At 45.4% G+C, this 27,287-nt stretch overlaps 1 protein-coding gene across 1 annotated transcript in view; it reads left to right on the forward strand.

Moving 5' to 3' along the window:
* Positions 1-16,679: 16,679 nt before the first annotated feature.
* Positions 16,680-27,287, forward strand: part of mogat2 (monoacylglycerol O-acyltransferase 2) — a 56,776-nt gene continuing 46,168 nt past the window's right edge. The window contains exon 1 of the mRNA XM_063054670.1: positions 16,680-16,836. Coding sequence (XP_062910740.1) covers positions 16,743-16,836 — 94 coding nt within the window. The 5' untranslated portion in view covers positions 16,680-16,742. The remainder of the gene's footprint in view (positions 16,837-27,287) is intronic.

Here is a 27,287-nt window from a genome sequence, read left to right on the forward strand (position 1 = left end):
TGGACCCATGTATGGCCAGCTTGGCCAGGCCCAGGAGCAGGGTGGTCAGAAGATCTCCTGAGCAGCCCCCCCCCCATACTTAGTAATTATAAATGTAGCCCCCTGGTTGGCCTCAGGGCTCGCTCAACTAATTGTCGTCTAGGGGAATCAGCCCTCAGCCCCGCCAGACTGGGTAATTAAGTTTGTGTGGATGCTGTATGATGTACCCCACCCCGCCAAATAACAGACAAAACACCATATACGATTAATTGATTACAATTTATAAATATTACTGGAACTATATAATTAATAGAGATAAAATATGAAAGGAAAATAAAAGGCGCCAAACTTATCAAAGTTCAATCTCTTCGTGCACAAACAGTTGGAGCTCTAGTAACGATCCTCTCTTCCCCATTCGATCCCCTCTGACCACTTCGACCCGCCGCCTGGGACCAACCATGGTGGTCGACCAGATGTTCCACACGAGTCTGTCTCCGTCTCCTCTCCTCGCCGAAGAACCTGGACTTTGGACTCCTGCTCGGGGTCAGACCCCGTTAGCCAGCTCACAGCACCGTGTCCGCTCTCTCTCTCTCTCCATCGCGCCTTCTGCCCAAAAACCAGCGCATCACAATAGCTTACAGACACACAAGAAAGAATAACATCTATCCCAATTGGTTCATTCGCCCTCTTATCAGAGAACTTTCTTAGCAGTTTACATAACAAAGAAGCCATTTTAATCTAGCCTGCGCAGTAAGATAAAAGAAGAAACCGCTTACATAAATCAGGAGTGTGGGGCTGAAGAATAGCAGGAACTTGAGGAACAGCGCATTTACACATCAGTGTACCACTTGTAACTTTTAGTGCAAGTTTCACCACAATCCATAAGACCATAAGACACTTATATCAAACTCCACTTTTAATATACCCTGTGAACTTGGCTTCCACAGCCATCCGTGGCAATGAATTCCACAGATTAACCAGCCTCTGGCTGAAGAAACCCTTACTCTAAAGGATGCCCGTCTATTCTGAGGCTGTGCCCTCTGTATGAAACATTCTCTCCACATTCACTCTATCTACTGTAGGTCATTCAATATTCATTAGGTTTCAATGAGATTCCCCTCATTCTTCTAAACTTCAGTGACTGCAGGCCCACAGCCATCAAATGCTCCACATCCATTAACCCTTTCATTGTAGGGAATATTCTCGTGAACCTCACATGCCAGCACATCCTTTCTTAGGTCAGGGGCCCAAAACTGCTCACAATACTCCAAGTGCAGTGAGCAAAGCCCCTCTCTCTGTGGTGGAAATATACTAGGGCCTTAAGAGGACCGTGCAAGTCAGACAGTAACTCCCTAACTACTGTAATTAACTGGGTGGGTGCCAGAAGCTGCTCTCCATGCTGATCTTAATAAAAGAGAGTGCTGATAGTTGGGCAAAGTCCAAGTTAATATTACACTGGATGAGGTTATGAGTTGGCTGCCTGTACAACATGTACACATTGATCCCAAATGTGAATTGTGGCTAAAGTATTCATTAATAACCTGGACCACACCTGGAGTATTGTGTGCAGTTTTGGTCCCCTAATCTGAGGAAAGACATCCTTGCCTTAGAGGGAGTACAAAGAAGGTTCACCAGATTGATTCCTGGGATGGCAGGACTTTCATATGAAGAAAGACTGGATGAACTGGGTTTGTACTCGTTGGAATTTAGAAGATTGAGGGGGGATCTGATTGAAACGTATAAGATCCTAAAGGGATTGGACAGGCTAGATGCAGGAAGATTGTTCCCGATGTTGGGGAAGTCCAGAACGAGGGGTCACAGTTTGAGGATAGAGGGGAAGCCTTTTAGGACCGAGATTAGGAAAAACTTCTTCACACAGAGAGTGGTGAATCTGTGGAATTCTCTGCCACAGGAAACTGTTGAGGCCAGTTCATTGGCTATATTTAAGAGGGAGTTAGATATGGCCCTTGTGGCTACAGGGGTCAGGGGGTATGGAGGGAAGGCTGGGGCGGGGTTCTGAGTTGGATGATCAGCCATGATCATAATAAATGGTGGTGCAGGCTCGAAAGGCCGAATGGCCTACTCCTGCACCTATTTTCTATGTGTCTATGTTTCTATAATCACTGCTCATAAAAGGCAACCCTGGATCAATGCCTGTATCGATTTACTTTTAAATTAGGATTGGGCTTGGAAGAATTATTACTTTTTGTTGTGAATTGAGATCGTCCCAAAATGAAATGTCGTTTCTTCAGAAGTTATCCTTTCTTCAGTTCATTTATGGGATTATTGGAAGGGTGTGAAGGTTCTGGAGAGGGTGCGGGAGAGGTTCGTCAAGATGCTCAAATAAGGGACAGTCTGCAGATGCTGGAAATCCGAGCAACACACAAAATGCTGGAGGAACTCAGCAGGCCAGGCAGCACCTATGTTAAAAAGCACAGTCAACATTCCGATATGTCTCTCCATGGCCTCCTCCACTGTTGTCGCTTTGCTGAGCATCTACGTTCCGTCCGCCAGAACAAGCAGGATCTCCCAGTGGCCACCCATTTTAATTCCACTTCCCACTCCCATGCCGATATGTCCATCCATGGCCTCCTCCACTGCCGGGATAAGGCCACTCTTAGGTTGGAGGAACAACAACCTTATATTCTGTTTGGGTAGCCTCCAAACTGATGGCATGAACATTGATTTCTCAAACTTCCAGTAATGCCTCCCCCACCTTCACCATTTCCCATCCCCATTTCCCTCTCTCATGTTATCTCATATACCGTCTAGGTAGTCTCCAACCCCTTGGTATGAACATAGAATTCTCCAACTTCCGGTAATTCCCTCCCCCTCCCTTCCCCTATCCCTATTTCACTCTGCCCCCTCCCCCAGCTGCCTACCACCTCCCTCATGGTTCCGCCTCCTTCTACTACCCATTGTGTTTTCCCCTATTCCTTCTTCACCTTTCCTGCCTATCACCTCCCTGCCTCCTCCCCCCCCCACCCCTTTATCTTTCCCCTTACTGGTTTTTCACCTGGAACCTACCAGCCTTCTCCTTCCCACCCTTCCCCCACCTTCTTTATAGGGCCTCTACCCCTTCCCCCTACAGTCCTGACGAAGGGTTCCGGCCCGAAACATTGACTCATCATTTCCACGGATGCTGCCTGACCTGCTGAGTTCCTCCAGCGTGTTGTGAGTGTTGCTTTGACCCCAGCATCTGCAGAGTATTTTGTGCTCAAGTTATCTCCTTGCCCGCCCATCACCTCCCTGTAGTGCCCTTCCCCCCCTTTTCTTTCTTTCTGGCCTTCTATCTCTTTCACCAATCAACTTCCCAGCTCTTTGCTGAACCCCTCTCCCTCCAAGTTCCACCTATCACCTGGTGTTTCTCTCTCCCCTCCCGCCACCTTTCAAATCTACTCCTCAGCATTTTTTCTCCAGTCCTGCCGAAGGGTTTCAGCCCGAAACGTCGACTGTGCTGTTTCCCATAGACGCTGCCTGGCCTGCTGAGTTCCTCCAGCATTTTGTGTGCGTTGCTCGTCGAGGTGCTGCCTGGATTAGAGGACATGTGCTATAACGAGAGGTTGGATGAAGTTGGGTTTTTTATTAAAACATTACACCCTTGCTTTCTATTTGACTAGGATGCAAAAGAAATGATGTAATGTTGAGGTTTTATAAGGTACTGCTGAATATTGTAAGCAATTTTGGGCACCTTATCTAAGAAGGATGTGCTGACGTAGGAGAGGGATCAGGGGAGGTTCACGAGAATGTTTCTGGGAATGAAGGGTTTACCGTATGAGGACCGGTGCATGGCTCTGGGCCTCAACTCATTGCAGGGGGCATCTCATTGAAACCTACCAAATCTGGAAAGGCCTCAACAGAGTGGATGTGGAGAGGATATTTCCTATGCTGGGGGAGTCTAGGACCAGAGGGCACAGTTTCAGAACAGAGAGATTTCCATTTAGGACAGAGATGAGGAGGAATTTCTATAGCCAGAGTGTGGTGGATCTGTGGAATTCATTGCCACAGGTGGCTGTGGTGGTTTACTCATTGGGTATAGTTAAGGTCGAGTTTGATAGGTTCTTGATTAGTCAGGGCATGACAGGGCCTGAGAGGGAAATGGATCAGCCGTGATGAAATGGTGGAGCAGACTCGATGGGCCAAATGGCCTAATTCTGCTCCTATGTCATTTTGTCTTATGGTTTTCTTTGGAGAAGTGGAGGCTGAGGTGAGATCTGATGGAAGTTTGTAAGGTTATGAGATGCAATAGATAGAGTGCACAGACAGTGTCTCTTTTTTGCCAGGGTTGAGATGTCTAATATCAGAGCGCGTGCATTTAAAGTGAGAGGGGGTAAGTTGAAAGGAGAGGTGTGGTACAAGTTTTTTTACACAGAGAGCAGTGGGTACCTGAAATGCACTGCTAGGCGTGGGAGTGGAGGCTAAATTAGTAAATACCTTTAAGAAGTTCTCAGGCAGCCACAAGAGTGTTCAGTGAATGGAGCGGTACGTACCATTGCAGGCAGAAAGGATTAATTTCATTTGATACAAATTAGTTCAGCACAACATTATGGGCCGAAGGGCCTGTTTCTGTGCTGTACTCTATGATGTTTTATGTCCAATATCCTAGGTTCTATGTTCTATGTACTCTTCTGATTCTGATTCTATGTTCTATGAATTGGCACAATATTTATTGCCCATATCATTGCCTTTGAGGTGTGGCAGAACAGAGGGATCTTGGGGTCCACATCAGTAGATCCCTCAAGTCGCTGCACAAGTTCAAAGTCCAAAGTAAATTTATTATCAAAGTACAACCTTCAGATTCATTTTCTTACAGACATACTCAATAAATCCCTAATAGAATAATAATTATAATAGAATCAATGAAAGACTGCACCATCGAGGTAAACAACCAGTGTGCAAAAGACAACAAACTGTGCAAATATAAACATAGAGAAATAATAACAAATAAATAAGCAATAAATATCGGGAACATGAGAGGAAGAGTCCTTGAATGCGAGTATATAGGTTTCAGGAACAATTCAATGATGGGATGAGTGAAGTTAACCCCTTTGGTTCAAGAGCCTGATGGCTGAGGGGTAACAACTGTTGCTGAACCTGGTGGTGTGAATCCTGAGGCTCCTGTACCTCCTTCCTGATGGCAGCAGTGAGAAGAGAGCATGTTCTAGGAGGTGGGAGTCCCTGATAATGGATGTTGCTTTCCTACGACAACGCTCCAAGTAGATGTGCTCAGTGTTGGTGAGGAGTATACGTGTGATGGATTGGTCCATATCCAATATTTTCTGTAGGATTTTCTGTGCAAGGGCATTGGTGTTTCCATTCCAGACGGTGATGCAGCCGGTTAATATACTCTCCACCATGCATCTACAGAAGTTTGTCGAAGTTTTAGGTGTCATGCTAAATCTTGGCAAACTTCTAAGGAGGTGGAGGTGCTGCTGTGCTTTCTTTGTAATTGCACTTATGTGCTGGGCCCAGGACAGGTCCTCCGAAATAATATCACTGTGCAACCGAAGACAGGAAAATAATTCTGGTTGAGCTGACTGTGCCGTGGGAGGAGGGATGGGAAGAGGCCCACGAGAGAAAGGCCTTGAAGTACCAGCCCTTAGTGCAGGAGTGTAAAGACAAGGGATGGCAGGCATGGTTGTTCCCTGTGGAGATCGGCTGCAGAGGCTTCCCAGACAAATCAGCATGGCGGTTGTTGTCTGCTCTGGGCCTGGGCGAAAGGAGCAAAAAACAAGCAGCTCGTAGGATGGGGGAAGAGGCAGAACGAGCCTCTTGTTGGATTTGGGGTAGGTGAGAGGAGGGAAGCTGGAAGCCAGGAGCAGATGGGCAGTGATTTGACCACCACCGCCGGCCCGCCAACTGGAGAGTGTCGTGGTTAAGGGTTGAAACACTGTGAAGGTTGGGAACCACCTGATGACATCTGCTCCTGGCTGAAGACTACGGTTACCTTATAAGGTATCTGGAGAATGCACCCTAACAGGTGTATGTAACAAGGAATTTGAAGTTGCCTACCTTCTCCATCTCTGATCTTCCGATGAGGACTGGCTCATGGATCTCCGGTTCCTTCTCCTGAAGTCAGTGATCAGCTCTTTGGTCTTGCTGACATTAAGTGAGAGGTTGTTGTTGTGGCACCACTGAGCCAGATTTTTATCTCCCTCCTATATGCTGATTCATCACCGCCTTTGATTCAGCCTACGACAAGTTGACAGGGTGTTTAAGAAGGCTATGGTGCATTGAATGTAGGAACCGTGAGGTAACGTTGCAACTTCATAAAACTTTGGTTGGACTGGACTTGAAGTATTCTGTTCAGTTCTGGTTATCTCATTATTGGAGGATGTGGAAACTAAAGAGAGAGAGCTGAGAAAATTTACCAGGATGCTGCCCAAGTCAGAGATTCAGCATGTCTAATAAGCAAAGTTGAACAAGCTAGGGGTGACCTGAAGTGTTAAGAGCTGTAGATAGAGTGGACAGTGAGCACTTTTTTCCTGCAGAGAAATGAAAGAATGGCTATAATTTTAAGGAAATTGGAGGAAAGTATGGGGGGGAGTTAAATGCCTGAAGCAGGTGTTCTACACAGAGTGGTGGGTGTGTGGTACACATTGCCAGGGGTGGTGGCCGAGGCAGGTATATTACAGGCATTTAGGAAACTCTTAGATAGGCAAAAAATGGAGGGCTGTGTGGGAGGGAAATGTTAGATTGATCTTAGAGTAGGTTAAAATGTCAGTACAACATTGTGGGCAATATAATTATTCTCAAGATTCAAGTTTATTTATTACATGTGCATTGAAGCTGTTACAAACCTCATGGATATCTTGTGGCTGTCTTGTGACCATGAGGTAATGGTCTTTTGGAGGTCACATGATGTAATTTTCCTGCCGATGTGAGGTCACGTGATGACATGTTCACCACAGGTATAAAAGGAGACCCCTGGGGTGACGCAGATAGTTTTCCAGTTAGAACGTCAGCCAGATACTCCGCTCTGCTGTGTATTTGCCTTATGACGCAGTTTTGATTTGAAACGGAGTTTTACGTTCTATTGTAAGGTACAAAAGTGTTGGGCCGGCAGTTTAATCAATCGCTGCCAGGTTTGTTGATGTATCTTTTCAGTAGTATTGGAGAGTGAAGACAGGAACCTGAAGGAGTCGTTGATGGTTGAAAGGATCGACCATTATTGAATTCATTCAGGAAAGAGTGATCTGCATGAGATAGCCTCTGCTAAAAGCAGCAGAAAAGGCTGTGCAGTATCTAGTATCCAGAGGGAAAGGTCAGTGCCTTTAAACTGTTTCATTTCAGTTGTCGTGAATCCTGTGGACAAGGCAGGTTCCGGCTGGGATTGGCAGTAACGTTGAGTCTTCGAGGAATTCTTTACTTCAGGAAAGTCTCTCCTAATTGGCTGTATAAATCTCTTGGACTTTCGAATTTACCATTCTAAGAACTATGTTTGAATTTACCACTTTAAGAACCGTTTTCGCATTTATTGCTTTAAGAACTAGTACTGGTTGGTGGTTTGTTAAATGGCCGCATAGCAGTTTACTTCCGGTTAAGATTTTCGTTTGTTTATTTTTTTTATATTGAGCAGAGTTTAATAAATGTTTGATTGTTTTTTATAAAACCTGTCTCGATTAATATGTTCATTGTTGCCGATCATGTGACAAAGCATACAGTGAAAAACACTGTTTGCATCAGCAACCGACACATCCAAGGATTTAAAAACAAGTGCACAATCTCAAGATTGTATAAAATGACATACATGTATTTTGATAATAAATTTACTTTGAACTTTGAGATTCTGCAGATGCTGGAAATACAGAGAGTGGATGATGGAAAAATTCAGCAGGTCAGGTCATGGAGGGGAATAAAGAGTCAGCATTTTGGGTCAAGACCCTTTATCAGTTCATAGTTCAAGTATAATTGTCATTCAACCATACATGAATGCCCATGAACACAGCCAAATGAAATAGTGCTACTCTGGGACCAAGGTACAAATCACAGTACCAACAGTCATACACAGCACAAAATATATATAGCACATACAATATATCAGTAAAATACAGTCACATAAAAAATATAGTTAAAGACCCTGAGTCCATGAATGTTGCAGAAATCTGGACTAGAAGGAAAGGGGGAAGAAGCCTGAATAAGATGGGTGGGGTGGGGGGGGGGGGTTGGAATGGGATGGAGTACCAGCCAGAAGTGATAGGTGAAGCTATGTGAGGGGCAAGTAAGTGAAGAGTCTGAGGGCAGCGGAGATCCGAGGAGGAGCAGTGAGAGAGGGTCTCACTGAACTCCCGATGGAGAGAAGATCTAAGCTTCTCCAGCGTAGGCATCCCTCAAAGAGACTTCGCAGTGGACCATCAAACCACAAACACAAAAGATTCTGGAAAGCCAACACAAACAAAATTCTGGAGTGTTGGGGGGAGCAATAAGTGCCGCCGCACATTCCAGGACCAACATAACATGCCCACTGTGCTCGGCAGAACAATACAGAACACAAGAAGCAGGCCCCTTTCCGCCCTCCCACCTGAGCACCTTCACAGGCCTCTAACCCTAAGGCAGGACACCCCCTTTGCCCTCCAGCCTCAAGCAGACCCGAATCGAGAGACTGACATTGGACCTCAACTTCCCCATCAGACTTACCTTGCTAGGAAGGTCAGCCCAAACCAGATGACAACTTTAGATTAGATTCAACTTTATTGTCATTGTGCCGAGTACAGATACAAAGCCAATGAAATCCAGTTAGCATCTGACCAGAATAGTGTTATTTACAAAATAACTGCCAATAAAAAGTAAGTGCTACAGCACACAAATATAAAAGTACTGAGACAGTACAATATGGGTGCAATACTGCTTAGCGCTGTGATGTGAGGTTCAGCAGGGTCACAGCCTCAGGGAAGAAGCTCTTCCTGTGCCTGCTGGTGCGGGAGCGGAGGCTCCTGTAGCGCCTACCGGATGGGAGGAGAATAAAAAGTCCATGGTTAGGGTGAGATGCATCCCTGATAATGCTTTTCACCCTGCCCAGGCAGCGTTTATGGTAGATGTTCTCAATGGTGGGCAATTGGGTGCCGATAATCCGCTGGGCAGTTTTCACCACACGCTGGAGTGCTTTGCGGTCCGATACGGGACAATTGCCATACCACACTGAGATGCAGTTGGTGAGTATGCTCTCAATGGTACAGCGGTAAAAGTCCGTCAGTATCCTGGGACAGAGGTGAGCTTTCTTGATGCTCCACAGGAAATAAAGGCACTGTTGCGCCTTTTTGACCAGGATGGAGGAGTTCAGGGACCAGGTGAGATCCTCGGAAATGTGGACACTAAGGAATTTGAAGCTTGATGCATGCTCCACTACAGTTCTGTTGGTGTAGATGGGGATGTGAGTGTGGCTCCTGGCATGCCTGAAGTCCACAATGATCTCTTTGGTCTTCTGGGTGTTAAGGGCCAGGTTGTTGTCGGCACACCACGTGGCCAGGTGCTGGACCTCGTCCCTGTAGACCGTCTTGTAATCCCCTCTGATCAGGCCAACCATCCTGGTGTCATCTGCGAACTTGACAATGGAGTTAGAACCATGTACAGGAATGCAGTCATAGGTGAAAAGGGAGTACAGAAGAGGGCTCAGCACACAGCCTTGAGGCACGCCGGTGTTCAGGGTGAGAGTGGAGGAGGAGAGATTGTCTAACTTAACTGATTGGGGTCTGTTAGTCAGAAAGTTCAAGGTCCAATTGCAGAAGGATAAGCTGATACCAAGCTGGAGAAGTTTGGCGATCAGCTTGGAGGGGATCACAGTATTGAATGCCGAACTAAAGTCAATGAACAGCATTCTGACGTAAGAGTTGGGGCTGTCCAGGTGGGTCAGGGCACAGTGAAGTGCCATGGAGATGGCTTCCTCTGTTGACCTGTTGGTGCGATAGGCAAATTGATGGGGGTCCAGGGTCGTGGGTAGACAGGATTTCAGATGTGATAGAACCAGTCTCTCAAAGCACTTTGCAATGATGGGGGTGAGTGCAACTGGACGTAAGTCATTCAGGCCCGTGGTAGTGGAATGCTTCAGCACTGGCAATGATGGTGGCGCTCTTGAAGCTTCTGGAGACAACTGCCTGGGCCAGGGACAGATTAAATATGTCCGTGAAGACCCTGGCCACCTGCCCTGCACAGACTCTGAGCACGCGGCCAGGTATTCCATCCAGACCAGCTGCCTTCCGTACATTCACCCTGCTCAGGGTGGCGCAAACATGGGAGGTGGAAAGTGAGAGAGGCAGCTCACCAGGTGGGAGATCCGCTTTGAGGGTGACCTCCTTGTTCTCTCGGTCAAAGCGAGCATGGAAGTAATTGAGCTCGTCAGGGAGGGAGGCAGAACTCCCTCATTTTTGTGTTTACTTGATGGATTATTTTGGATATTTTCCAGTTTAATCTTAATAAGGTAATTGCTACGGTTGGTCAAAGTCCAGGTCAATATTATAGTCAATGATACCATCTCCTCTGCGTTTCCTTTATTCAGCATACTACTTAGATTAGGTTAGTGATACAAGAAAGGAGGTTCATGGGCTTGGTATATCAGACAGAAGGCACTGATTACGAGTAAGCACATTAATCATTTATTTACAGACAAACGGTGAAACATTCGAACAAATACCTAAGCCGTCCTAAATGACAAAAACTACGACACTGAACATTCAGGAACAATTCAAACTCAACAAGTACCTCATTAAGTGTCCCCAAGTTACACAACTGCAAAACTAACCATTCAACAAACCAATGCTTAGCTAAGTGCGTCCTCCTATATCTGCAGCACACTTTCCAAATGCTTCCACAGCACTGATCATAAGCTCAGTGCAAAGAGAAGCCGCTAAAGACAAAAGAAAACCAGCCAATCTCTCACACGAGCTGTTCTTACAACCCCGAGGTGCCTGGAACCAGACACCGGTGCTGTGGCACACAAAGCAACTTATGGGAAAGAGCTGCTGCATCCTTCAAACACACCAGCCGATGACCAGCACAGCAGAAGCGGCTATGAACCGACAAGAAAACTAACCCTTCACATTACAGTTAGTTTGTTATCATACACTCAGCGATCACTTTATTGACCACATCCTGTATCTAATCAAGTGCCCACAGAGCATACGTTCGTGGCCTTCTGCTGCATTCAGAGATGCTCTTCTGCACAGCACTGTTGTAACGGGTGGGTATTTGAGTTACTGTCACCGTTCTGTCAGCTTGAACCAGTCTGGCCATTCTCCTCTGGCCTCTCTCATTAACAAGGCGTTTTTGCCCACAGAGCTGCTGCTCACTGGATGTTTCTTATTTTTCACACCACTCTCTGTAAACTCTAGAGACTGTTGTGCTTGGCAACTCCAGGAGATCAGCAGTCTCTGAGACACTCAAACCACTTCATCTGGTACCAACAATCATTCCACGGTCAATGTCACCTAGATCACATTTCTCCCCCATTCTGATGTTTGGTCTGAACAGCAACTGAACCTCTTGACCGTGTCTGCATGCTTTTATGCATGGAGTTGCTGCCACGTGATTGGTCGATTAGATATTTGCATTAACGAGCAGGTGACAGGTGTAATAAAGTGGCCACTGCGTGTATACGCCAGGGTGAAATGAAATTAGACGTTTAAGGAGACTTAGAATGGCATTAAAAACTCTCACAAATTTCTACAGGTGTACCACGGAGCCCCTGAACATGATTGGAAATAGCTGCAGAAAGTTGCAAACTGAGTTAGCTCCATGATGGGCACTCGCCTCCCCTGCATCCAGGACACATTCTGAATGATTTCTGAATGGACAGTGAACCTGCCCATTAACACTACATTACTATTTTTTGCTGTCTCTTTGCACTACTTTTTAAATTTAAAATTTTAATATATATTTCTTATTATAATTGATATATTTTAAATGATTATTATGTATTAAATGCACTGCTGCCTGCAAAACAAAAAAATTTATGACATAAGCTGATGATATTAAACCTGTTTCAGATTCAGATTCCTTGCTCACATGAGGATGACGGAATAAACAGTGTACAGTCAGTAATAACTGTGACAATAAATGCAATGGTGAGCAAAAGACAGCAGGAAAGATTGTTTAGTGCACAAAGAAATGCTGAAGTGACAATAATGGAAGAGGTAGAATAATAGGTTGCAGAGCGTGTCATCTCCACTGGGAAGGGGATGTGACTGGGATGGTTGGTCCAGGAGTCAACTGCAGTGGGGAAGAAGCTGTTCTCGAGTCTGGTCAACCCGGCTCTCGAACCCTTGAATCTTCTTCTGGAAGGTAGAAGACAGAAAAGAGAAGTGCTGCAATTGTAACAAATTTTAAATTCAAAAAAAAATTTTAAATACATTTATAATCGAAGTATGAACGAATTATACAACCTTGAGATTTGTCTGCTTACAGGCAGCCACAAAGCCAGAGCTCAGCTGTCTACAAGAAGGGTCAGAGCAGTCTCTATTTCCTGAGGAGACTGAGGTCCTTTAACATCTGCCGGATGATGCTGAGGATGTTCTATGAGTCTGTGGTGGCCAGTGCTATCATGTTTGCTGTTGTGTGCTGGGGCAGCAGGCTGAGGGTAGCAGACACCAACAGCATCAACAAACTCAGTTGTAAGGCCAGTGATGTTGTGGGGATGGAACTGGACTCTCTGACGGTGCTGTCTGAAAAGAGGATGCTGTCCAAGTTGCATGCCATCTTGGACAATGTCTCCCATCCACTACATAATGTACTGGGTGGGCACAGGAGTACATTCAGCCAGAGACTCATTCCACCGAGATGCAGCACAGAGCGTCATAGGAAGTCATTCCTGCCTGTGGCCATCAAACTTTACAACTCCTCCCTTGGAGGGTCAGACACCCTGAGCCAATAGGCTGGTCCTGAACTTATTTCCTGGCATAATTTACATATTACTATTTAATTATTTAGGGTTTTATTACTATTTAATTATTTATGGTGCAATTGTAACGAAAACTAATTTCCCCCCAGATCAATAAAATATGACTATGACTATGACTAGAAAAGGAAAGTCCAACATGCAATGCTGAGAGGTGGAGAGAACAAAAAGCACAAATCACGAAAACAACAGAAGCAAGCAACAGCATTCCAAACCAAACTGAGTCCTTAGATTCAAATCCTGGAGCGCACAGAGAGAGACGTGAAAACCACGGGAAAGCAAGCGAAATCGGCCCGAGCCTCACCTCTGGTCCTGACACCCTGCCTTTCTGGTCTATCAGGGTCGGCATTTAAATAGTCCAAACACCAGGTTGTTTAGTATTTAGTATTTAGTGCCGCTGCCTTGAGGAGTCCCTCCTGCTGAGTATCACTTTGTCACTTTATCATTTCCTGTCGGAGTCGCCTTATGTTCAGATACTCCTGAGTCTAGTGTCACTTATGTGCATACAATCAGTCTATGTACATAAACTTAAATATATACAGCCACACTCAACAGTTACTTACACATAGTGTTTTCAAGGATTTCTTTTATATTTATATCCACTGCGTTTTTTTTTATTGTGTTCTTTATGCTGATTGTGTACTCTACTGCATCAGATCAGGACTAACAATCATTTTACTCTCCTTTACACTCCTGTGCTACGAGACCTTAAGACCAAAAGATATAGGTGCAGAATTCAGCTATTTGACCCAATCTGCTCCATCATTTCATCACAGCTGATCCATTTTCCTCTCAGCCCTATCTCCTGCCTTCTCCCCGTATCCCTTCATGCCCTAACTAATCAAAAATCTATCAACCTCTGCTTTAAATGTACACTATGACTTGGCCTCCAGAGCCCCCTGAATTCCACAGGCTCACCACTCTCTGGCTAAAGAATACCTCCTCATCTCTGTTCTAAATGGACGTCACTCTATCTTGAAGCTGTGTCCTCTGATCTTAGCCTCCCCCAGCATAGGAAACATTCTCTCCACATCCACTCTATTGAGGCCTTCAGCATTCGATAGGTTTCAATTAGGCCACCCCTTATTCTTCTGAATTCTAGTAATTACAGCCCTAGAGCCAGCAAATATTCCTCATATAATAAGCATTTCAATCCTAGAATAATTATTGCAAACTTCCTCTGAACCTTCTCCAATGTCAATACATCCTTTCTAATATAAGGGATCCAAACCTGCTCACAATACTCCAAGTGAGCCCCCACCAGTACTTTATAAAGTCTCAACATTACATCATTGCTTTTATATTCTAGTCCTCTTGAAATGAATGCTAACATCACATTTGTCTTCTTCACCGTTGACTCAACCTGAAAATTAACCTTCAGGGAATCCTGCACAAGGACTCTCAAGTCCCTTTTCATCTCAGGTTTTTAAAAAAATTTTCTTGCCATTTAGAAAATAGTCTTCAGTTTTATTTCTTCTACCAAGGTGCATGACCATACACTTCCTGATACTGTATTCCATCTCCTATTTCTTTGCTCATTCTCCTAATCTGTTCAAGTTCTTCTGGAGCCTCCTTGCTTCCTCAGCACTACCTGTCCCTCTACCTATCTTCGTTCATCAGCAAACTTGGCCACAAAGCCATCAATTCTGCCATCCAAGTCACTGACATATAACATTAAAAAATCGGTCCCAACACAAACCCCTGTGGAACTCACCAGCCACCAGAAGCCAAATAGAGAAGACCCCCTATATTCCCACTCTTTGTGTCCTGTCAATCAGCCACAGTTTCATCCATGCTGGAACCTTTCCTGTAATACCATGGGCTCTTAACTTGTTAAGCAGCCTCATGTGTGGTCCTTTTGAAAATCTAAGTACACAACATCCAATGATTCTTCTTTGTCTAGCCTGCTTACTATCTCTTCAAAGAATTCCAAAAGATTTGTCAGGCTCAATTTTCTCCAAGTACACCAAAACTGCATCCTTAACAATCAACTCCAACGTTTTCCCAAACCACTGAGATTAGACTAATTAGCCTCTCCCCCTTCTTGAAGAGTGGAATGACATTTGCAACTTTCGAGTCCTCCGGAACCATGACAGAACCTAATGAACAATCATTATGAATGTTACCTCTTTCAGAACCTTGGCGTGTAGGCCACCTGGTAGTTTTTTATGATTATGAGTGAAACAGCCAGTTTTCCCTCAGGGTCAATACTAGAGGATATGCATTTAAAGTGAAGTTCAAAAGAGATGTGTTCAGCATGTTCTTTACACAGAGAGAGACAGGGCCTGGAATGTGTTGCTAGGGGTGACAGAGGAGGCAACTGCAATAGTGATGTATGCTACTCTTAAATAGTCAATAGTTCAATATGCAGAGAAAGGAGGTATATGGAAGGGATTTAGTTCAGTTGGGTAATACTGGTTTAATTAGTTTCATACAACATTGAGGAAGGCTATCACAGCAAAAAAAAAGCTGTCAAAGCTTGCAACAAGATTGTAGCTGAAAAAATGGCAGATGGGATTTAGCGTAGACAAATGCAAGGTGTTGCTCTTTGGTAGGACCAACGAGGTAGATCTTACACAGTGAACAGTAGGGTATCATGGGGTGATATAGAACAAAGGGATCTGTGAATACCAGTCCATAACTTGTTGCAAATGGTGTCACAGGTAACTAGATCTGTAAAGAAAGCTTTCGGCACATTGACCTTCCTAAGTCAAAATATTGAGTACAGGAGTTGGGATGTAATGTGGAAGTTGTATAGGACGTTGGTGTGGGCTAATTTGGATCATATTGTCCAGCTCTGGTCAACTACCTACAGGAAAGGTATCGGTAAGATTGAAAGAGTTCTGAGAGGATTTACAAGGGTGTTGCCAGGACATGAGGACCTGAGGTACAGGGAAAGATCGAATAGGTTTGGACTTTATTCCCTGGGGCACAGGAGAATGAGGGGAGATTTCATAGAGGTTTACAAAATTACAAGGGGTATAGATAGGCTAAATGCAAGCAGGCTTTTTCCACTGAGGTTGGGTGCAACTAGAACTAGGGGTCATACATTAAAGGTGAATGGTGGAATAATGAAGGGGACCCTGAGGGGGGGGGTCTTCTTGACTGAGAGGACAGTGAGAGTGTGGAACGAGTAGCAGCAGAAGTGGAGGATGTGGAGGATGTAATTTCAACACTGAAAAGAAGTTTGGAGAGGTACATTAATGGGAGGGGTATGGAGGTCTATGGTCCAGCTGCAGGTCAATGTGGCGAGGCAGCATAATAGCTCAGCACAGACTAGATGGGCTGAAGGGGTTGTTTCTGTGCTGTAGTGCTCTTTGACTCTATGACTGTAAGAGCTCCGCAAGTCAGGCAGCATCTATGGAGGGAAACGAACAGCTGATATTTCGGGCTGAGACTGTTCCTCAGGCCTGAAGTGTCAACTGTTCATTTCCTTCCATGGACCCTGCATGATCTGTTTAGTTCCCCCAGTGCTTTTATGTGTGTCAATGTTTCAGGCCATGACCCTTGACAGGGACTGAAAAGAAAGGCGGGGTGGGGGCAGAAGCCAGAGTAAGATGTTGGGGGGTGGGGGTGGGGGTGGGAGGAGGTCAAGCTGGCAAGGTGACAGGTGAAACCAGGTGAGTGGGGGAGGGGGGAATAAAAGGGAATGACATGAGAAGCTGGGAGCTGATAAGAGGACAAGATTAAGACGGGTGTTACAACACCTCTCCTCCTTTCTTGCTGAATAATAAATAAACAATCTGAGCCAGGCCTGGGACTTTGCAAAGTCGTTGTGTAAGGTGTGTGGTATATAGGAAGACTTTGTACCCAGTCTGAGTGAAACGTGCAGAGTTCCATTCCAGGGCACTCCACCAACTACTGAACAGGGGACAAGATGTGCATTGATTTCGCCCCTGTTAGGATCCCGTTACGCCGTCGCTTGCAGACGCTTGCAGTCCTGCAGTGGGTGTTTTCATTCCTTTGTCTGGGTAAGCTGCTCTGGGTTCTTAATACATCTTCAGACTAGTTACTTGAAGTTAACCCTTGGCACAGCCTTTTCAGTAAACTCCTGAATTGCCAATCTCTTTCCAGAATCAGAATCAGGTTTAATATCATGGGCATATGTCAGGAAATTTGTTGTTTTGCAGCGTAGTACAGTGAATTACATAAAATACATTTGTACATTGCAATATAAATTACAATAAGAAAAAAAATAGTACATATAATTAAATAAGTAGTGCAAAGAGAAAATAAAAGAGAAAGAAAATAGAGAGGTATTGTCCATGGGTTCATTGCCCGTTCAGAAATCTGTTGGTGGAGGGGAAGAAGCTGTTCCTAAAATATTGAGTGTGTGCCTTCAGAGTCCTGTACCTCCTCCTTAATGGTGGCAATGAGAAGAGGGCATACGTCAGTGATATTGACCCGAATTCCAAATCAAAGAGGAACTCCGGGTTGATGTCAAAGTGGTCGTTGTGGTCTGGCCTTTGAGCTTGCAGATAAACCCAGCCCAGTACAATCATTGTTGTGCTCTGTGTTGTTCTGTGGAAATGCCTTTGTCGGCGCCAGAACGTGTGATGACCCTTGCGGGCTGCCCCCAGCACGTGCTTAGATCTAAACACACGACACTCTGCCGATGCTGGAAATCCGGAGGAACGCACACGGAGGAATGCTGGAGGAATTCAGAATTAATGAGAGGCTGGACAAACTTGGGTTGCTTTTTCTGGAGCGGCAGAGGCTGAGAGGAGATCTGATCGAGATTTATTAGATTATGAGAGGCATAGATAGGGTAGACAGGCAGTATCTCTTTCCCGGGGTAGAAATGTCCAATACCAGAGGACATGCATTTAAGACGAGAGGGGGTAATTTTAAAGAAGGTGTGAGGAGCAAGGTTGTTTTTAGACAATAGAAAATAGGTGCGGGAGTAGGCCATTCAGCCCTTCAAGCCAGCACCATCATTCACTGTGATCATGGCTGATCATCCACAATCAGTATCCAGTTCCTGCCTTATCCCCATAACCTTTGATTCCGCTATCTTTAAGAGCTCTATCCATCTCTTTCTTGAAAGAATCCAGAGAATTGGCCTCCACTGCCTTCTGAGGTAGAGCATTCCACAGAACCACAACCCTCTGTGTGAAAAAGTTTTTGCTCAACTCTGTTCTAAATGGCCTACCCCTTATTCTTAAACTGTGGCCTCTGGTTCTGGACTCACCCATCAGCGGGAACATGCTTCCTGCCTGCAGTGTGTCCAATCCCTTAATAATCTTATATGTTTCAATCAGATCCTCTCTCATCCTTCTAAATTCCAGAGTATACAAGCCCAGTCGCTCCAATCTTTCAACATATGACAGAGTGGAAGAGTACACAGAGTGGAAGGTGCTCGAGGCAGATACATTAGGGACTTTTAAGAGGTGTTTAGAAAGGCACATGAATGTCAGAAAAATGGAAGGATATGGACATTGTGTAGCAGAAAGGATTCATTTAGATAACCATTTGATTACTAATTGAATTCATTGAAACTGGATCTGTTCCCATGTTCTACAGTTGGGGCACCATGGCAGCGTAACGGTTAACACAACGCTATTACAGCTCAGGGCCTCAGAGTTTGGAGTTCATTTCTGGTGCTCTCCGCCAGGAAGTTTGTATGTTCTTCCCACATTGGTTTCCTCGGGAGCTCCAGTTTCCTCTCACAGCTCAAAGACACACCAGTTAGAAGGTTAATTGGTCATTGTAAGTTGTCCTGTGATTAGGCTAGGGGCTAAATCGGTGGGTTGCTGGGCGACGTGGCTTGTTGGGCTGAAATCAAATAAACTCACCAGGTCAGGCAGCATCTGTGGAGGGGAATAATGAGTCAATATTTCAGGCCAAGACCCTTGATCGGGACTGGAAGTTGTGTTGATTGTTAACGCAAACAACACATGTCACTGAGTTTCTTTGTACATGTGATAAATAAATCTGAGACTGCAATCACACCTCATCACAAACGTACTTTAACCGCCCTCCCGCAATTAACTGAGATCCCAATTAAACAGCTGGTCTCTCATTTTCAAATATTCTATAATCGACAATATAACTTAATTCTTTTACAACTTCACATAATGTCAAGATTGTTAAATGCCATTTCCAGTGCACAAGTGTACTGCTCTCCTCAGCCTGGTCAGAAAGTTGAGATGTTGGTGTGCTTTCCTGATTGTGTAGGATGTATTCTTGGACCGTGAGAAGTTGTGCAAGGTGTGCACTCCCAGGACCTAGAAACTGCTCACACCTTGCACACTTTCCACTGCTGTGCTGCTGATGTAAAGTGGGGTGTGAGTGGTGCAAGTTCTCCTGAAGTCAATAACCATCTCCTTTGCTTGGTACCAGGCCTCAAGCTTTCCACCCCTCTCTGTAGGCCATCTCATCAATGTTGATGATGAGCCCCACCATTGTCAAAATAATAACAATATGATCGCAATTAATAATAATAATGTATTAAGATTAACATCTAATAATAGCATGCATCCAGTAATCCAGCACATTTGTGACTTTGATAGAATTACACTCGCAGTATTCCCCACGGTAGTACGGTAGTATGGTATTAGGGAATGGCATGAACAGAGACTCAGATTTGGACACTGTGCCCGCAAGTGTGGCCTCATATCCTGGTGCCAACATAGCATGCCCACAATGCTTGGCAGAACCATACCAAACCAGAACACAACAAGCGATAAAACAGTAGCAAAACAAGACCAATTCCTCTTTCACACACACACACACACACACACACACACACACACACACACACACACACACACACACTCACAGTCTTCCAACCCAGGTCAGGCCATCTTCGGCCTCCAGCTCCAGCAGACAATAAGTCTTTGACGTCCCCAGTGGACTCCAAATTATGGGCCTCACCTCCCACACTTGCAATTGACCTTTAAACTTCAATCTTTGATATTGACCCCAGGACTTGCCGATGATGCCAAACAATGACCCTGGTGAAGACCCCAAACACTAGGTCTCAAACTCTGGACTCACCATGATGAGACCCTAACCACTAGGCCTCAAACTCTGGACTCAATGGTGGGACCCTGAGCACTAGGCCTCAAACTGTGGACTCATCGATGACGGGACCCTGAGCACTAGGCCTCAAACTATGGACTCATCGATGATGAGACCTGGTGAGACACGGCAGCAAACAAAACTACTAACATTCTACTAGGTATACTTTTTCAGGATTATGATCACTGCAATCCACAGCTTGTAAATTCCTGTGGGAGGTGTGCTTTTGAACCGACTGTATGACCTGGCATTTTTGTGGTATCCGGAAGGATTTGGCAAGCTGGACTCCCAAAGTGGCCATTACTGGAGTGATCTTGGAGCCAGACTGAAACTTTAGGCAAGATTGAAGAGGCGGGTCCTGGCCCCGAGTGCAGGTAACAAAATGATGTTTGGCCGATTCAAACGCCAAGTCAGATTAGAAAGATTAAGATGTCAAGGCCGAAGTTGGAGGACAAACCAGTGTTCAGCTCACTACTCTGGGAGACTTTACTCCACCTGAATGCTGAACTGAGATTCTGTAGCTGTGGCCTGCAGCCAACAGCACTCGCCTCCTGTTGAACCTGGCTACGTGGCTGTGGCCTGCAAACATTGGGCTTCTGGACAGGCTGCAGTGTTGAACTGGCAATGTGGCTGTGGACTTGTTTTCAGGGACTCTGTGGCTCATGTTCTGTGCATTGTTTGTTTTTTTATTGTTTGCACAATTTGTTCTTTTTTTCGCACATTGGATGTTTGGCGGTCTTTGTTGTTGGGGGGAGTGGGTTCTTGTGGATTCTATTCTGCTTCTCTGTTCAGTGGCTGCCCGCAAGAAGATGAATCTCAAGGTTGCATGTGGTATACAAATATGACTCACGTCTGTGCTGCCAGATTCAGCTCAAATCGCATCAAGTTCACTGACGATACTACAGTGGTTGGCCTCGTCAGCAGCATTGAGGAGTCGGAATACAATGAGGAGACAGAGAGGCTTGTCAAATGGTGTGAGAACAACAGCCTGAGTCTCAGTGTGGACAAGACAGAAGAGGTGATTGTGGACTTCAGGAAGGCACAGGTCTACCACTCTGCACTGCACATCAATGGCTCTGCTCTGGAGAGAGTGAAGAGCCCAGAGTTCCCTAGTGTGCATATAATGGACGATCTAACCTGGACCCACAACACCTCCTCATTAGTCAAGAAGGCGCAGCATCGCCTACACCTTCTGAGGAGACTGAGGCATGAAAGGCTTCCCGCCCCCATTCTAACAAACTTCTACAGGAGCACAATTGAGAGTGCCCTGTCTGACTGCATCATTGTCTGGGACAAAGGCTGCAAGGCATCAGACTGCAAGACCCTCCAAAGGATAATTAAAATGGCCATAGTCTTCTCCATCCCACCACCACTTGTGATGTTCACCGGGAACATTGTACATGAAGGGCCCAAAGCATTGTTGAGGATCCCTACCACCCATCCCATAATCTCTTTGACCCACTACCATCAGGAAGGAGGCAGAGGAGCATCAAGACTAGGACAGCCAGACTGGGTAACAGCTTCTTCCCTCAGGCTGCGAGACTAATGAATACCCCGCCACCACTGAGGTCTAGTCACTAGGACAGTGAGCTGTTTATTGTTCACTGTTTACCTGTGCTGCACACTACATACATTTTATTATATTTATTAATTCATTTATGGTAATATTTTAGTTTATGTGCTGTGTGTGATATATGTATTGTGGTTGCATTATAGTCCGGAAGGAATGTGGTTTCATTTGGTTATATATATGAACAGTCAGATGATGATAAACTGGAACTTGAACTTGAACATACTTTGATAATAAATGTACTTTGAATTTAAACAGGATCCCGAACACTCGGGCCTGGAACTCCTGTCTCGCTAATTAGCTGGTCTGCCAGTCCGAAATCTAAGCAAGGATGTCCTACATCCATGCTGTTGCCCTTTGAAAGTGGTGTGGTAGTTTAGACCTTGGTCTGACCTCTAACTCCCCCACATCCCTGTCCCTAAACCCTAATATGACCTCTAACTCCCTCACATCCCTGTCTCTAAACCCTAATCTGACCTCTAACTCCCTCACATCCCTGTCTCTAAACCCTAATCTGACCTCTAATTCCCCCACATTCTTGTCCCTAAACCCTAATCTGACCTCTACCTCCCCCACATCCCTGTCCCTAAACCCTAATCTGACCTCTAACTCCCCCACATCCCTGTCCCTAAACCCTAATCTGACCTCTAATTCCCCCACATTCTTGTCCCTAAACCCTAATCTAACCTCTACCTCCCCCACGTCCCTGTCCCTAAACCCTAATCTGACCTCTAACTCCCCCACATCCCTGTCCCTAAACCCTAATCTGACCTCTAACTCCCTCACATCCCTGTCTCTAAACCCTAATCTGACCTCTAACTCCCCCACATCCCTGTCCCTAAACCCTAATCTGACCTCTAACTCCCCCACATCCCTGACCCTGAACCCTAATCTGACCTCTAACTCCCTCACATCCCTGTCTCTAAACCCTAATCTGACCTCTAACTCCCCCACATCCCTGTCCCTAAACCCTAATCTGACCTCTACCTCCCCCTCATCCCTGACCCTAAATCCTAATCTGACCTCTACCTCCCCCTCATCCCTGACCCTAAATCCTAATCTGACCTCTCTCCCCCACATCCCTGTCCCTAAACCCTAATCTGACCTCCACCTCCCCCACATCCCTGTCCCTAAACCCTAATCTGACCTCCACCTCCCCACTCTGACCCAAACCCATCCCTACAAACCAAAAAAAGTAAAACGTAATAAAATAAGTAAGTCTGAACGACTATTTCAATGGAGACCTTAGCTTGGCACCATCTTGGCTGCATGACTGGAGGAAATTACGAGTACAAGTACATGGTCTTCATTGGATTCCAAGAGTTGGGACATTATGTAGCAGTTATACGAGATACTGGTTCAAAGTTCAAAGTTCAAAGTAAATCCCACTGTCAAAGTACATTTATGTCACCATATACAACCCTGAGATCCACTTTCTTGTGGGTGGATTCAATAAATCCATAGAATAATACCCAAAACAGAATCAATGAAGGACCACACCAACTTGAGTGTTCAATCAGAGTGCAGAAAACAACAAACTGTGCAAATACAAAAAGAAGAAATAATAATAATAAATAAATGAGCTATAAATATCGAGAACATGAGATGAAGAATCCTTGAAAGTGAGTCCATTATTTGTGGGAACATGACAATGATGGGGCAAGTGAAGTTAAGTGAAGTTATCCCCATCGCTTCAAAAGCCTGATGGTTGAGGGGTAATAACTGTTCCTGAACCTGGTGGTGTGAGTCCTGAGGCTCCTGTACCTTCCTCCAGATGGCAGCAACGAGAAGAGAGCATGGCCTTGGTAGTGGAGGTCCTGATGATGGATGCTGCTTTCCTACTTAAATGTGCTCAATGGTTGCGAGGACTTTTCCCATGATGGACTGGGCCCTATCCACTATTTTCCTGTAGAATTTTCCATTCAAAGGACATTGGTGTTTCCATACCAGGCTGTGATGCAGCCAGTCAACATATTCTCCACTGCACATCTACGGAAGTTTGTAATTGCACTGACGTGCTGGGCCCAAGAAAGGTCCTCCAAAATAATAACATCTTGGAATTTAAAGTTGCTAACTCTCTCCAACTGTGACCCTCTGATTGTGAGGCCACACCTGGAACATGTAACACACATAAAAGTTGCTGGTGAACGCAGCAGGCCAGGCAGCATCTCTAGGAAGAGGTGCAGTCGACGTTTCAGGCCGAGACCCTTCGTCAGGACTAACTCAAGGAAGAGTTAGTAAGAGATTTGAAAGTGGGAGGGGGAGGGGGAGATCCAAAATGATAGGAGAAGACAGGAGGGGGAGGGATGGAGCCAAGAGCTGGACAGGTGATTGGCAAAAGGGATATGAGAGGGTCATGGGACAGGAGGCCCAGGGAGAAGGAAAAGGGGGAGGGGGGAAGCCCAGAGGATGGGCAAGGGGTATAGTGAGAGGGACAGAGGGAGAAAAAGGAGAGTGAGAGAAAGAATGTGTATATATAAATAAATAACGGATGGGGTACGAGGGGGAGGTGGGGCATCAGCGGAAGTTAGAGAATTCGATGTTCATGCCATCAGGTTGGAGGCTACCCAGACGGAATATAAGGTGTTGTTCCTCCAGCCCGAGTGTGGCTTCATCTTGACAGTAGAGGAGGCCATGGATAGACATATCAGAATGGGAATGGGACGTGGAATTAAAATATGTGGCCACTGGGAGATCCTGCTTTCTCTGGCGGACAGAGCGTAGGTGCTCAGCGAAACGATCTTTACAGTAGAGGAGGCGGTGGATCTCCTCTACTGTGAAGATAGACCAGGAACATGTGTTGAGTTTTGGTTACGCTGATGCAGAACAGATGCCATTAAGCTGGTAAGAGTGCAGTGGAGATTTACAAGAACATTGCCCAATCTCGAGAGCTTGAGTTATAGTGAGAGCTTGGGCATGCTGGGACTTCATTCCTTGGATTGTAAAGACTGAGGGGTGTCCTTATAGAGGTGTATAAAGTCATGAGAGGTGTGGGTAGGGTAAATGCATGCAGCTGCTTTCCCTGGGGAAACGAGCCACAAACTAGAGGGCAGGGGTTCAAGGTGGGAGAGGGAAGATTTAAGTGGGACCTGGGGGAGAAATTCTTCATGTATTGAGTATATGGAACATGTTGCCAGAATGAGTGACAGAGCTAGGTGAAATATGACAATTTTAAAGTCACTTGGACAGATACAGGGATACAAGAAATTTAGAGCAGGGGTTCCCAACCAGGGTTAATGGTGTTGATCCATGGCGTAAAAGTGACTCCCCCACCGTAGGAAGCATCCTTTCCACATCCACTCTATCAAGGCCTTTCACCATTCGGTAGGTTTCAATGAAGTCACCCCTCAATCTTCTGAATTCCAGTGAGCAGAGTCCATGTTGTATGTGTCTTTGATTCTGATTTAATATAGTTAAAGATATTAGATTTGTTTGCCCTTTCTCGAGTGGATGAGTTATTGGGAGATGATGAAAGATCTCAGCCTGAAACGTTGACTGTTTTCTCCTTTCCATAGACACTGCCTGACCTTCTGAGTTCCTCCAGCATTTTGCGTGTATTGATCTGGATTTCCAGCATCTGTAGAATCTCTTGTGTTTAGAATTAATTGTCGCATGTACATTGAAAACACACAGTGAAATGTGTCATTTTGCATCAAGAACCAGCACAGTCTGAGTATTGTACTGGGGGCAGCCCATTGGTGTGGCCGTGCTTCTGGTATAAACATAGCATATCCACAACAAACTAACCCTAACTCGTATATTTTTGGACTGTAGGAGGAAACCAGAGTACCTGTAGGAAATCCATGTGGACACGGGGAGAATGTACAGACTCCATACAGACAGTGGTGGGAATTAAACCCCAATTGCTGGTCATTGGCGATGTAAAGCATAACGCAAACCGCCCGGCTACTGTGTCACCCCACACACAAGTTACACCAAACTCCCAGTAATCCGACACATTTGGTTTTGTTAGACGAAAGGATTTTTGAACAATTAGACATTTCTCACATCAATACCCAAACAAATTTTGCCTCACCATTTTTAGAATCAGAATCCGGTTGACTGTCACAGACGTCAGTCATGAGATTTGTTGTTTTGTGGCAGCAGTAGATTGCAATACATAAAATATTATTGTAATTTACAATAAGACCATAAAACATCAGAGTAGAATAAGGCCATTTGGCCCATTGCGTCTGCTTGGCCATTTGCTCATGGCTGATCCAGTTCCCTCTTAACCTCACTCTCCTACCTTTCACACCCCGACTGAACAGGGATCTATCAACCTCTGCTTTAAATATACTCAATGACCTGGCGTCTGGAGCCAGCTGTGAAAATGAATTCCACAAGTTCACCATCTCCTGAGTAAAGAAATTGCTCCTCATCTCTGTTCTAGAGGGATGTCTCTCTACACTGAAGTTCTGCCCTCTGCTTCTAGGCTCCCCCACAATAGGAAACATCCTCTCCACATCCGCTCTATCTAGGCTTTTCAATATCTGATAGGTTTTAATGAAAATAAAAAATAATGAATGGTGGAAAGAAGGAATAGTGAGGTAGTGTTCATGGGTTCATGGTCCATTCAGAAATCTGATGGCAGAAGGGAAGAAGCTGTTCCTAAAATGTTGAGTGTGTGTCTTCAGGCTCCTGAACCTCCTCCTTGATGGTAGCAATGGTGGTTTTACATAGAACATGGAAAAGTACAGCACAGAAACAGGCCCTTTGGCCCATCTAGTCCATGCAAACAGTTATTCTGCCTACTCCCATTGACTCACACCTGGATCTCCTTGCCCCTCCCATCCATGTACCTATCCATACTTCTCTTAAATGTTAAAATCGAGAGCTCCTCCATCACTTCCACTGGCAGCTTGTTCTACACTTGCACCACCCTCTGACTGAAGATGATCCCTCTCAGGTTCCTCTTAAGTCCTTCACCTTTCACCCTTAACCTATGGCCTCCAATTCTAGTCTCACCCAGCCTCAGTGAAAAAGCCTGCTTGCATTTAACCCTCATAATTTTGTATACCTCTATCAAATCTTCCCTCATTCTTCTACACTCTAGGCAATAAAATCCTAACCTATTCAACCTCTCCCTATAACTCAGATCCTCAAGTCCTGGCAACATCCTTGTAAATTGTCTCTGTATTCTTTCAATCTTATTTTCTTTCCTGTGGGTAGACCAGAACTGCACACAATACTCCAGAATTAGGCCTCACCAACATCTCATACAACTTTAACATACCTTGCTATTAAAATGCTTTTCCCTTTTCTCAGTTCCTTCGTCTCCGCCACATCTGATCCCAGGATGAGGCTTTCCTTTCCAGAACATCAGAGATGTTCTTCTTCAAAAAAACGGGGTTTCCCTTCCTCCACCATTGATGCTACCATCACCCACATCTTCTCCATTTCCCAGACGTTCGCGTTCACCCCATCTTCCTGCCGCCTTAAGAGGGATAGAGTTCCTCTTGTCCTCACCTACCACCCCACGAGCCTTCTCATGCAACATATCATGCTCCACAACTCCTGCCACCTTCAACGGGATCCAACCACAAAACACACCTTTACCTTTCCCCCATGCTCTGCTTTCTGCAGGGATCACTGCCCCCATGATTCCCTTGCCCATTCGTCCCTCGCCACTAATTTCCGTCCTGCCACTTATCCCTGCAAGCAACGGAGATGCTACACCTGCCCCTACACCTCCTTCCTCAACCAACACACATCAAAGTTGCTGGTGAATGCAGCAGGCCAGGCAGCATCTCTAGGAAGAGGTACAGTTGATGTTTCGGGCTGAGACCCTTCGTCAGGACTAACTGAAGAAAGAGCTAGTAAGGGATT

This window comes from Mobula hypostoma, chromosome 7, assembly GCF_963921235.1.
Source record: "Mobula hypostoma chromosome 7, sMobHyp1.1, whole genome shotgun sequence".
In the NCBI taxonomy this organism is placed as follows: domain Eukaryota; kingdom Metazoa; phylum Chordata; class Chondrichthyes; order Myliobatiformes; family Myliobatidae; genus Mobula; species Mobula hypostoma.